Source organism: Scyliorhinus torazame, chromosome 11, assembly GCF_047496885.1.
Source record: "Scyliorhinus torazame isolate Kashiwa2021f chromosome 11, sScyTor2.1, whole genome shotgun sequence".
In the NCBI taxonomy this organism is placed as follows: Eukaryota; Metazoa; Chordata; class Chondrichthyes; order Carcharhiniformes; family Scyliorhinidae; genus Scyliorhinus; species Scyliorhinus torazame.
Genome location: NC_092717.1, coordinates 190,719,126 through 190,733,181, shown reverse-complemented (window position 1 = coordinate 190,733,181; position 14,056 = coordinate 190,719,126). Strand labels below are relative to the sequence as shown.

General features: G+C 47.2%; 1 protein-coding gene across 1 annotated transcript in view; it reads left to right on the top strand.

Moving 5' to 3' along the window:
* Positions 1-1,351: 1,351 nt before the first annotated feature.
* The window catches only part of ptpn23a (protein tyrosine phosphatase, non-receptor type 23, a), a 135,305-nt gene continuing 122,600 nt past the window's right edge, over positions 1,352-14,056 (top strand). The window contains exon 1 of the mRNA XM_072468199.1: positions 1,352-1,483. Within this exon, the coding sequence (XP_072324300.1) occupies positions 1,400-1,483 (84 nt within the window). The 5' untranslated portion in view covers positions 1,352-1,399. The remainder of the gene's footprint in view (positions 1,484-14,056) is intronic.

Below are 14,056 nucleotides of genomic sequence, written 5' to 3'. Positions count from 1 at the left end.
AATGTGGTGACTAGGGGCTTTTTACAGTAACTTCATTGCAGCGTTAATGTAAGCCAACATGTGACAATAAAGATTATTATTATTTTGATTCCCTGTCCACCAGCAGAATTACAAACAAGACTTTGTTGGGTGTACAAATTTGCTCCCCTCCAGTTCTTTTCCCAATTACTTTAACTCTGTGTCCCCTGGATACCAACACTTCTGCCACTAGAAATAATTTCTCGTTTGCCTAAACATATTCCCTTAATGATTTTGAACACCTCTATTAAATCTACGCTTAACTATCTTTGTTCTAAGATAAACAACCCTAGATTTTCTTATCGCCACCCTTAACTAAAGTTTCACAACCCTCATACCATTATAGGCGTGGCTACAAACATTATGTGGGGCCGATTAGTTAATTTGATGAGACACTAAGAAACATGGGTGAGGAAATGCCACCAGCATGGGTTCAATCCCCTTTTCAGAAGTGGGGATTTTAACTGATGATTACACAATGTTCAGCACCATTCATCACTCATCAGATGCTGAAGCAGTCTGTCTCCATATGCAGCAATACCTGGACAACATACAGGCTTGGGTTACTAAGCAGCAAGCAACAACTGCGCCACACAAGCACCATGCAATGACCATCTCCAACAAGAGAAAATGTTGACGTTCAATGGAATTACAATCGCTGAAATCTGCCATTATCAACATCCTGGGGTTTATCAGCTGAATAGTCTTGATTCAGACATAGATTTCATAGAATTTACAGTGCAGAAGGAAGCCATTCGGCCCATCGAGTCTGTACCGGCTCTTGGAAAGGGCACCCTACCCAAGGTCCACACCTCCACCCTATCCCCATAACCCAGTAACCCCACCCAACACTAAGGGCAATTTTGGACACTAAGGGCAATTTATCATGGCCAATCCACCTAACCTGCACGTCTTTGGACTGTGGGAGGAAACCGGAGCACCCGGAGGAAAACCACGCACACACAGGGAGGATGTGCAGACTCCACACAGACAGTGACCCAAGCCGGAATCGAACCTGGAACCCTGGAGCTGTGAAGCAATTGTGCTATCCACAATGCTACCGTGCTGCCCCGAACCCACAACCCAAAGATGTGCAGGGTAGGTGGATTGGCCACGCTCAATTGCCCCTTAATTAGAAAAAGAAAATAATTGGTTACTCTAAAAAAAAATTTTTAATGAGGTGGTTAGAGAAGCATGGCTCCATTTCAGCAGTAACGTTTCGCAATTGGAACAACCCTTTACCATTGGTGGGGTGGAGGCACGAGCTGCTCCCAGCCACCATCGGGCTGAACTACAGCTCCCAGAACGCCCCCGGCCTCGACCAGATGTCACATCCGCCGCGAGCGCCCGACATCCGGTTGGTCCTGGTCGCCCTCTCAACATGGAGGCTGTGCCGCGGATGCCGATGATTTGGCTCGACTTGAAGGAAGCTGGGGAGTTTCCTTTCGCCAGCGCCGTCCGACAGGTAAATAACAAGAACGGAGAATAGGGCAAACAGCGAGAGCGCACTCGGTATCCTCCATCCTGGTCGCATTATTTTGAACACTGCTGAGGCCAGGCTGGCAGGGAGGAAGGAGGAGGCGGCTTGTGTCACTTCAGGCCTCTGTGTGCTTCTGCTGAGTGACTCCCAACGGCCTGATTCAGGCTCGGCGCTCTCTGTTGCTCTCCTTCAGCACAACTCCTGATAGCTTACACACAATCCGATATTTCTGTGTGCATGTTCCCACCTTTAACACACCATGTAAAGTTTTAGTTTTAAAAATAAACAACACTAGTTCGTTCACTGTGCCTTCTTGATTGTCTTCACGTCACCTTGACTCTAGCCCTCTTCCTGGTAACTATCTGACGCTGAACCAGCCTGTTTGAAACCTTGGGGTGTTAAGACTTGACTCGAGATAGGTGGCATTTACACCATCACACTGTGGCTCCTGTGCCAGCTGAGGGTCAGCTGGTAGCACGCTGAGTCATATGGGTGTTGGTTCAAACCCCACTCCATAATAATCATCTTTATTAGTGTTACAAGTAGGCTTACATTAACACTGCAATGAAGTTACTGTGAAAAGCCCCTAGTTGACACAGTCCGGCACCTGTTTGGGTACGCAGAGGGAGAATTCAGAATGTCCACGTTACCTAATAACACGTCTTTCAGGACTTGTGGAAGGAAACCGGAGCACCTGGAGAAAACCCACACAGAAATGGGGAGAACGTGCAGACTCTGCATCGATAGTGACCCAAGCCAGGAATTGAATCTGGGACCCTGCTGCTGTGAAGCCAGAGAGCTAACCACTATGCTACCGTGCTGCGCCATAGGACTTGAGCAGAAAAATCAAGGCTGATTCTCCATTGTAGTACTATGGAGGTGTAGTCTTATGACTGATGTTAAATTGAAGCCCGGTCCAGCCCCTCTGGATTTGATAAGACTTTTTGTTTTAATTCTTTCATGGGATGTAGGCTTCACTGGCAAGGCCAACATTTCTTGCCCATCTCTAACTGTTTTTGAGAAGGTGGGGGTGAACTGGCTTTTAGAATGGTTGCAGTCTATGTGGTGTAGGTACATCCACATTGCTGTTGAGGAAGTTCCAGGATTTTGATCAAAAAAAGAATGCAGTGAAGGAACGGCAATATAGTTCCAAGTCTGGAAGGAGTGTGTGACTTGGAGGGAAATCTGAATATTGTGGTGTTCCCATGCAACTGTGGTCCATGTTCTTTAAGGTGGTAGAGACCATGGGCTTGGAAAGTGCTGTCCAAAGGAGCCTTGTTGAGTTGCCAAGTGCATCTTGTATGTAGAGCACAAAGCTGCCATTGGTGTGCCAAGTAGATGGTGCTCAGGCTTTGGACAGTCAGGAGGTGAGTAACTCACCCCAGAATTGCCTGACACAGACATGCTCTTCTAGACACAGTAATAATATGGCTGCTCTCGTTTAGTTTCTGGTCAATTGTAATCACCAAGATGTTGATACTGGGGTTTCAGCAATGGTAATGCTATTGAATGTCAAGGGGAGATGGTTGGATTCTTTCTTGCTGGAGATTATCATAGATTATCATAGAATTTACAGTGCAGATGGTCATTACTTGGTGCCTGTTTGGCGCATATATTACTTGCCACTGATCAGCCCAAGCCTGGATATTGCCCAGGTCTTGCTGAATGCGGACACCGACTGCTTCAGTATCTGAGGAATTGTGAATGGTGCTGAACATTGTGCAATCATCAGCGAACATCACCACTTTTGACCTTATGGATGCGGGTAGGTCATTGAAGCAGTTGTAGATGGTTGGGCTTGGGACATTGCCCTGAGGGTCTCCCGCAGTGATGTCCTGGGACTGATCACGACTTATAAGGTAACATTTTATTCTAAATTCTCAACAAGGTTTCAATAAATTATCCTTTTTAAAGCTTTAGATCACCCAGTCCAAAGATGTGCGGGTTAGGTGAATTGGCCAATGATAAATTGCCCTTAATGTCCAAATTGCCCTTGGTGTTGGGTGGAGGTGTTGAGTTTGGGTAGGGTGCTCTTTCCAAGAGCCGGTGCAGACTCAAAGGGCCGAATGGCCTCCTTCTGCACTGTAAATTCAATGATAATCTATGATTAATCTAGGACAAAGGTTCGGCACAACATCGTGGGCCGAAGGTCCTGTTCTGTGCTGTATTTTCTATGTTCTATGTCTGTACTTAGCATGTAAATCCCCTAATTCCTCAATCAGGATTACACCAGTTTTGAAAGCTTCGTTGTTTTGAAAATCTTTAAATGCACTTTAATCATATGAATTCATGGGGAACCATTACTGAACTTTATAGTTACATGGACAAAGGGTGATCTAAAGCTTTAAAAAGGATAATTTATTGAAACCTTGTTGAGAATTTAGAATAAAATGTTACATTTTCCATACTGGTTATTGACATTTTCCTTATTGTTTTGTGTGACCCGTATACAATATCCAGTGGACAAAGCTCCAGATTGATGGCCCTCTATATTGCTTTTCTATTGGTAGACTAAAATGGGAGCGGGAGGAAAGGCTCGAATTTGACCATAGAATTTAATGTATGTTCAGTTCATCTTGCGTTTCCTTTCCTGGGTGCAGATAGATGGACAAGTGATTTATTTTCTTTCTGCACAATATTGCAAGGCACCAAAAGAAACTGGATTTATCAAATAAAATATGGAGAATATTCCTCCATGCCCGAAAATCGTAGAGTTCGCGTTGTTTTTTCCCACATGAACAGTGTACAATTCTTCAGTCCTTCTCAATAGATATGAATCCAAGTACTAACATTCCTTTTTAAAAAAAAAAAAAAAAATTTTTTTATAATAAATTTAGAATACCCAATTATTATTTTTTTCCAATTAAGGGGCAATTTTAGCGTGGCCAATCCACCTACCCTGCACATAATTGGATTGTGGGGTTGAAACCCACGCAGACACTGGGAGAATGTGCAAACTCCACACGGACAGTGACCCGGGGCCAGGATTTGAACCCGGGTCCTCAGCGCCGTAGTCCCAGTGCTAACCACTGCCGCGTGCTGCCCTCAAGTACTAACATTCCTTTTGCTCCTCGGCTTGATACATTTTATATTCTGCCTAAAGTTTGATCCCTGTTTTGGAAGGATTTTTTTTGAGCTTCAACGGTCAGTTTGCCGTGATCTACATTATTTTGAAGAAGAGCAGGGAAGTTCTACATGGTATCCTGATGAATATTTATTCCTTATCAACGTCACATTGCTGTTGTTGGGAGCTTGTGTGCAAATTGGCTCAGTTTTTCCAAACTGTAACAGAGACGACTAGTACCTTGGGATGTTTTACTGTGTTAAAGGTGCCAAATGTGCAAGTTAAGTATTTTGTATTTCATATATATTCTCTCTCTTTATATGTATAATTTTAGATTTATATTTTCTAGTTGTAAAATTTTGGACAATGTACTTTTTAGTTTAATTTTGTTGGACTTTATTTTCCATAAATTTGATATAATTAACCTATTTGCCAAATTCAGATTTTGATTTGGAGTGAATTTGTTCGGAAATGTTGAATTTAAACCTGATTTTGTTCTCAAGCCATAAATTGTATTTTGAGAAGTTAAGCTATTAAATTGGGTAATGTGTATATCCAAAGCTATCTTTAACAGCAAATTTATTCACATCTGATATTACTAAATTCGCCCATCACCTCTGCTCTGACACCACCTCACCATTCTCTGCCCTAACCTGCAAAATTTCCCTGGATGCTGCCTGATGCTGGAACTGGTGGGCCAATGTCCAGCTCGCCTTTTCCCCATATTCGTACTGCACTCCCCTCACCCTCCGCAGCTGCCCCACCACCGTACCCGTTGTCAACCGGTCAAACTGCCCCTGCAACCTCTTCCTCTCTGCCAACAGTTCTTTTATGGGGCCATGTCCACCTCAACTATCTTGTCCGATGACCGTTGGTGCTCCTCCCTCCTCATCCTTTCCTTTGGGCCTTGAACAACATAATTTCCCCTCGAACCACTGCCTTCAATGCCTCCCAAAACGTAGCTGCTGACACCTCACCATTCTGGTTGCGACATAGCTCTGAATCACCACTCTCACCTTCCTACAAAACTCCTTATCAGCCAAAAGTCCAGAGTACAACCTCCACCCAGCCTCTGCACCTGTCCCGAACAAAGCCTCACATTTAACCAGTTGTCTGAGATCCAAAATTCCTGCATATTCCACCCCGATTGTCCCCATCAGCACCGCCCGGCTCAGCGTGAAAAAGATTAATCCAGGAATACACCCTATAGAAGTGTGAGAAGAAAGAATACTCCCTTCCCCCTCTCCATGGATCCACCATCCCCATTAATACCATGAACCTTCCCTGCTCTTTCACCATTCTCGACCTTCCCATCAACTTAGGGCTAGACCTATCCAACCTCGTCTTCGTTACACAATGATCAATTGGTGAGAGTTCAGGTCCAGATTCGCTCCCAGTAACCTCTTTATAAAATCACCATCATCCCAATTAGGTGCATACATGTTTACTAATGCTACCGGCATCCCCTCTAACACCCACTCACTATCACGTACTTTGAATCAAATCCCGAGTGAAACATGTGTCCCATCCATCACTTCCTCATCTTCATCTGATCTTTCATGTGGGAACACATCTCCTGCAAGAAAATCACCTCCGCTTTCAAGCTGTTCTGGTGTGCAAGCATCCGGGTCTTCTTGACTAGCCCATTCAGCCGGCGGACATTCCATGTCACAATTCTCACCAGAGGCTTATATCCCACCCCCCTCTAGCGTCTGCCATCACCACCCTTGGGCTCCGCCCCGCCCATTGCCACTCTAAACCGGGTCCATCCAAGGTGGGTCCCCCATCCGGCCATGACCGCACTTATCCACCATACCTGCCAGGTCGTACTTTTGCACCCATTTCAGGACTCTGGAAGAGGGCCACTGCCCCCCTCAATTGCTTTCAACCAGTCGCTCTACATTTCTTTCCTTTGCTACCAAAACTCCTCTTTCCTGAAGCTCATCAATTGCTCCATCTGCAGATTTCCCGTCGACGATGAGCCTTACCCCTCCACCATTTTCATAATTGGTACTGCGCCACGAGTCTCCTCCCAACTTTTTCACCAGGTCCTTCACTGTCTTCAGCCAGGTCTGACAGCTCGTAAACATGCCCATTTTGGGGAGAACTTCTTCCCCTACATTCTCCGCTCCACTTTTCCCCTGAATCTACCTAAAGCCCTGATAGAAAGGTCCAAAACGAACACCTTGACTCAGGAGCCGCCTTGTGTGCGACTGCTCACTCTATGGCCACCACTAGAAGTCATTAAAAGACCTCAGATAGTGGTCTTTCCCCACTGCGCCTTTGCAACAGCTGCCCCAAGCTCGAGTACATTCCTCAACATATAGTAGGGTTCAAAATACATGGGATTGTGGATAAATTTGCCCTTGAAAGCCCACAAAAAATCAATGTTGGGGGTGATAAGTGAGAAACAATTGGTCCAGTATGTGGAAGAGACAGAATCCAATCACAAATTCTATCTCTCCCATGCTGCTTCAGCTCCTCCAATTACTGTTTGCCTTTTCCTCGCTCTTGCTGTCCCTTGAAAGATAGAATCTATGGTTGGAGGAGCATTACGGTGGGAGAGTGGCAACCTGTGATTGGAGGAACTGGAACAGTTATTCTGGCTGGTCCCACTGTCACTATCTGCAGGCACTAGGAACATAGGAATTAGGGGCAGAAGTAGGCAATTCAGCCATTTGTGCCTGCTCTGCCTCCAATCAGATCATTGCTGACCTCTTCCCGGTCTCAATGCCACTTCCCTACCTGTTCCCCATAACTCTTTAACCCATTTTGTATCAGAAATATATATATCTCCCTCTTCAAACCATTTAAGGATTCGGACTCCTCCACTTTATGGGGCAGCGTGTTCCACAAATTCACCACCCTCTGCGAGAAGTGCCTCCTCATCTCAGTTTTAAATCTACTGCCTCTCAACCTATATCTGTGACATCTTGTTCTAGACTGCCCCACCAGGGAGAACATTCGGTCTACCTTTACCTTACCAATCCCTTTTAGTATTTTAATTACCTCCATCAGATCCCCCCTCATCCTTCTAAACTCCAGCGAGTATAAGCACAAACTGTTTAATCTCTCCTCATACGTCAACCCCTTAACCCCAGAATCAACCTGGTGAACCTCCTCTGAAGAGCTTCCTATTCCACCATGTCCTTCCTCAAATAAGGAGACCAAAACTGGACACTGCTCCAGATGTGGAGCACCCTATACAATTGCAACAATACTTTTCTACTTTTAACCTTTTCCAATAAATGCTAACTTTCCATTTGCCTTTCTTGTTACATTTTGTACTCGAATATAGACTTTCTGCAATTCATGGACAAAGGCACCCAGAGAAGGAGGCTATTTTGAAGGGAGGCAACAAATGACTTCTGCTGTTAGGCTAAGATAACCCAGATAGGTTAGGATAGGGTTTGTGTTTGGGGTTTACAGTTGGGATGAGATAAATTGGCTACTTTAGATTGTGTTTTTTTTTTCAATCACTGTATCTATGCGGCGTCCGCCTCTGCCTTTTCAGGGCATACACCACATCGGAGCAGCGACAGTCCTGTGTTTGACATGCAGGGAACCAAATCCCTGATGATATTCTCCCGAAAGATGTTCAATTAGATCGGCTTTTTAAAAAAAAAAACTCTTGCTAGCTTATGTCTGTTGTTTTCTTGTGTCAGTGTTAATACTGATGTATCTTGGAAATTTTCTTCTGTTGTGGCTTTAAGTTTAATGGAAGGGTGATGATTATTGGTTAATTATTCTAATTCTGCTCCTGTGAATCCAAATATTAACTTTCTGTAGTAACACATAGGGAGCTTCGGGCAGTTTTTGAGTACACTCTTTTCCCACTCTGCCATATATGTGCTTGCATGGGCTGGGGCAAATTTCTGATGGTTAGTTTGGTACTGCTGAATTAATTGTACCCAGGAACACAAGTATATTACACTTGTTGCAAAGTTGGACATTTGGAAGTCAATATCCTGATGCGTTTGTCAGCACACTAGTTTAAACAGAAGTATTCAGAGAAAAGAAACTTGCAATTGGCAGAATTAAACCAAAGAATTCTGGAGAGTGCTAATTGTTTGCAATTGTTTTTTTTTAAAAAGTGTCTGCAGATAGGGTATTTCTTTACAATAAGTTACCTTGGGCCAAGTAATTAGAATTTTCATTTTGGAAACTAGGTATGAGAGATTTATTTACAATGAATAACAAACATTTTATCTTGTGCTACCATACTTATCTAAAGAGGGCACCCCTAGAACAAAATCGTTTTTAAAAGGAAGGCACAGACAGAAATATGTCTCCAAATAATAAATTGAGGGGACGGCGAGATGTAAGAAGGAACAGCAGCGAAGGCAAAGGAAAAAAGCAGGAGCTGCGGCCGCGCAGGCAGATGACCCCACGAGGCTCAGGCGAATCAGGAAGCGGAAAAGCTGGCGAGCCGAGCAGCGGAACAGGACGCGGCGACCACCCCCCTCCCCCGCACAGTGGGAGGAATCGAGAAGCGTGCTGAAAACGGAAATAAACGCCATAAAGGAGGAGGTAAAAACGGAGATAAACGCCATGAGGGAGGCACTCAGGATGGAGCTCCACACAATGATGAAGGAGATGCTGGCGGAGACAACAGAAAAAATGCAGCGAACCATCAATGGCCTGGAAACGAAGGTGGAGGTGCAGGAGAAAACTATTCAGGAGTTGGAGAGGGCCACCTCGGACCAGAGTGACAGGATGGTAACTCAGGAAACCGAGGTGAAAAGGCTGGTAACGATCCAGGGGAGCCTAAGAGGGAAAGTAGTGGACCAGGAAACTAGGTCCAGACGGCAGAATGTTAAAATAGTGGGTCTGCCAGAGGGGATGGAGGGCAGAGATCCAACAGGCTACGTCACCCAAATACTGGGCAAGCTAGTGGGAAGGGAGAAGTTTCCAAACCGCCCCCCCCCCCCCCCCCCCGAAATTAACAGGGCGCACACAGGTCGCTCTGACCCAGGCCCAAAGCCGGGGAGCAGCCCAGAGCGATTATCGTGAAGCTGCACAGGTTCCAAGACCGGGAAAAAATTCTGAAGTGGGCCCGGCACACGAAAGCGAGCATGTGGGAAGGGAAGACCATAAGGGTGTACCAGGACATTGGGATGGACCTGGCCAAAAGAAGGGCTGAATTCAACTGGGCCAAATCAGCACTCTATAAAAGTAATGTGAAATTTGGGATGTTATTCCTGTCCATAGATGATTTGGAGTTGGGGACCAAGGGCAATGTGTCCAAGTTTGCAGACGACATTAAGATAGTGATAAAGCAAAAAGTGCAGAGGATACTGGAAGTCTGCAGAGGGATTTGGATAGGCTAAGTGAATGGGCTAGGGTCTGGCAGATGGAATTCAATGTTGACAAATGTGAGGTTATCCATTTTGGTAGGAATAACCGCAAAAGGGATTATTATTTAAATGATAAAATATTAAAACATGCTGCTATGCAGAGAGACCTGGGTGTGCTAGTGCATGAGTCGCAAAAAGTTGGTTTACAGGTGCAACAGGTGATTAAGAAGGCAAATGGAATTTTGTCCTTCATTGCGAGAGGGATGGAGTTTAAGACTAGGGAGGTTCTGCTGCAATTGTAGAAGGTGTTAGTGAGGCCACACCTGGAGTATTGTGTTCAGTTTTGGTCTCCTTACTTAAGAAAGGACGTACTGGCACTGGAGGGTGTGCAGAGGAGGTTCACTAGGTTAATCCCAGAGCTGAAGGGGTTGGATTACGACGAGAGGTTGAGTAGACTGGGACTGTACTCGTTGGAATTTAGAAGGATGAGGGGGGATCTTATAGAAACATATAAGACTATGAAGGGAATAGATAGGATAGATGCAGGCAGGTTGTTTCCACTGGCGGGTGAAAGCAGAACTAGGGGGCATAGCCTCAAAATAAGGGGAAGTAGATTTAGGACTGAGTTTAGGAGGAACTTCTTCACCCAAAGGGTTGTGAATCTATGGAATTCCTTGCCTAGTGAAGCAGTAGAGGCTCCTTCATTAAATGTTTTTAAGATAAAGATAGATAGTTTTTTGAAGAATTAAGGGTTATGGTGTTCGGGCTGGAAAGTGGAACTGAGTCCACAAAAGATCAGCCATGATCTCATTGAATGGTGGAGCAGGCTCGAGGGGCCAGATGGCCTACTCCTGCTCCTAGTTCTTATGTTCTTATGTAAACTCTGGGTAACATTTGAGGGGAAGGAGCTGATTTTTAACACCCCAACGGCAGCGGAGGAGTTCGTTAGAGCAAACAAACTGGGGGAGGGACAGCCACAACGGCCATCATGAAAGCGCCGGGGATGGAAAAGAAAGGAAGAATCGGAACAAAGAGCAGCGGGCAGACCGCAAACAGATACAATAAGATCACGAACTGTACACGCGTGTTTGGTGCACTGTACGGGACTGTGCTGACTCATTCCCGGGCTCGTTCCACCTCTCAATGCATTGGGGAGGGAGCAAAGCAAGGTGAATGAGGGTGAAAAAGGCGGACAGGAGGGCGAGACAAGGGCTAGCAAAAGGAAGGTAAAACAGGACCATAACAGGGCAAGTGCTGGAAGGGGGGCCACCGTGCTAGCGAGGAGGGCTAACACGGGAGGACAGGAAGAAAGGAGGGCCGCGGCGCGCTTCTCGGGGGAGAGGGAGCACCTGGCACAAAGAGAAGGGGGGGCAGGGCTGAAGGGGGGGTAAGGACACTGGGAGGGGGGGGGGGGAACAGGAACAGGGACTGGGGGGGGGGGGGGGAGAGGAGTCGGGGGGGGGGGGGGGAGAGCGCAGAACAAAAGAGAAGCAAAGGGAAGGGTGAGGTAGATAAGCAGCACGAACACATGCCTCAGCAGGCATGGAGCAGGGCGAGGAACCAAGACGGTGCCACAAACAGCCACTCGGGAGGGCTTCAGGACGAAGGGAGACCCTGGAATGCAGGGGCGCAGCCACGTGGCGTACACACAGCTGGCGGCCATGGTGGGTGCCCCCTGGACAAAAGGAAACCCCGGAGCCCTGGGGCCCGACCTCATGGTGAGAGCGGTGACCGCGGCAAATTTGTACGGCCCCCTGTAGCCAGTTAAAATGGCTAACTCCCGATTTAGAATGGCTAACCCCGATTTTAAAATGGCGAACGGAAAAGGCTGATGGGAAAATCAGCCAACAGGACTAAAATAAGCAGCTGCAGGTAAAACTGTGTATTCGCCTCTGGGGAGGCCAGTCAAGATCGATACCTGCAGCCATCAGCATAACAAAACACCAGCCATCTAAATACTAATTAGGAATCCCCGGGAACAATGTGCAACAAATTAGACACACACAGCCAACCCAGACTTTCCGGAGCCAACAGGAGCCTACACAAAGAGAGGTGAACGACCACCCCAAAACCGCCCATCGATCAAGGAATCGCTCCAGCATTGGAGAATATCGAACCAAGTGATTGGGACGAAGTCCAATCACTTGGAACCAGGTACAGGGTCCGCCCCGAAAGGCAGGAAGTCCCTGGGGACTATAAGAATAGAGTCCAAGTTCAAATCTACCCTTCCGCACCCTTCGACACCCTTCTGCAACCCCTTCTGCAGCCGCTCAAATCGTAAGTCTTACTTCAACGCTCGCTACGAGATGGGCGCTCCTAGCTATCGAACTGTACCAGCTTCGAATCCCGCAGGCTCAGAACCCAAACGAAAGGCCATTTGTTTCCCTGACCTGGTGGGCCATTTCCAAAGTTAAGTATTGGCCTGTTAGTTGTAGGAAGTAGCTTAGAAGTAGAATTTATGCATAAGTATTGATTACTGTATATAATAAATGTGCGTTGATTTAACTCTTACTAAGCGGTGTGTTGGATTATTGATCATTACTCGGACTTGAACCACATGGCGGTATCAGAAAGATACCTGGCGACTCGAGCAAAGGTGATCGAACAAGAGCAATTAAACTAAGGCTAAAGTTAGCAGCAACACCCCTAACGAAGGGAAACCCCAGAGCGCAGGGGCGCATCCACCAGGTAAGTATGGGTGACCCCGCAGGACCGGGGGGTCAAAACCCCCACACCAGGATTGTTACCTGGAACATAAGGGGACCCAACGGCCCGGTCAAAAGATCCCGAGTCTTCACCCACCTAAGAAGCCTGAAAGCAGACATAATCTACCTAATAAGAGACGCACCTGAGGGAGAAGGACTGACGGCTGGTGAGGAAGGGCTGGGTGGGACAGACATACCACTCGTGCTACGGGACGAGGGCGAGGGGAATAGCAATATTAATTAGTAAGAGGCCGAGGTTCACGGAAACCTAGACAGCTACGGACCCAGGGGGTCATGGTCAGCGGTGTCCTGGAAGGGGCCCCGGTCGTACTGGCAAGTGTGTACACTCCCAAGTGGGACGACACAGAATTCATAAAGAAGACCATGGCAGAAATCCCCGACCTTGACACACCCCAACTGACCATGGGGGGCGACTTCAACTGTGTACAGGACCCACTGACCGACCGATCAAACCCCAGAGCAGGGAAAAAGACTGGCATGGCTAGGGAACTAGGAGCATTTATGGAGCAGATGGGAGTGGTGGACCCATGGAGGTTCCTGCACCCGGGAGAGAAGGAATTTTCATACTTCTCACAAGTACACAAGGTATACACCCGATCGACTTCTTTGCAGTGGGGAAATCGATGCTTCCAGGGATCACTGAAACGGAGTACCCCGCAATCATTATCTTTGACCACGCTCCACACTATATGGATGTGAGGTTGGAGACTGGCCGTTCCCAGCGCCCCACGTGGAGGCTGGACATGGACCTCCTGGCCGACAAGGCCTTCTGTCAGAAAACATCGCGGGCCATAGGCGGCTACGTGAGTAACAACCAAAACGGGGAGGTCTCGCCCTCCACGTTCTGGGAGGCACTGAAGGCCGTGATTAGAGTAGAGATCATAGCCTAAAGGCAAGCAGAGACAGGGAAGAGAGGGTGGCCAGGCAACAACTGGTGGACTCCATCCTGGAAGTCGACAGAAAATACTCTGAGGCCCCGACCGTAGGGCTGCTGGCGGAGAGGAAAAAGCTGCAAATGGACTTTAACCTGCTATCCAGGTTAAAGCAGTGTACCAACTCTGTCAGACAATGGGGACCTTCTACGAACACGGAGACAAGGCTGGCCGCCTATTGGCTCACCAGCTGAGAAAGCAGGCAGCCACAAGGGAAATAGCGCAGGTAAAGGTTAGCAGAGGCAGACTGGTAACAGAACCAAAGGAGGTCAATCGGGCATTTGAGACCTTCTACTGGGGACTGTCCGCCTCCGAGCCCCCTCAATGGGGATGAAACTGTTCCTAGACGGACTGGAACTACCAGTTGTGGGGGAAGACACGGGCGGAGCTGGAAGCACCAATAGACCTGGGAGAAATCATGGAGCATCAGCTCCATGCAAGCAGGGAAGGCACCAGGACCCGATGGGTTTCCGGCAGACTTCTGCAAAAAATTTGCACCAATCCTGGCCCCACACTTAAGGGACATGTTCGCGGACTCA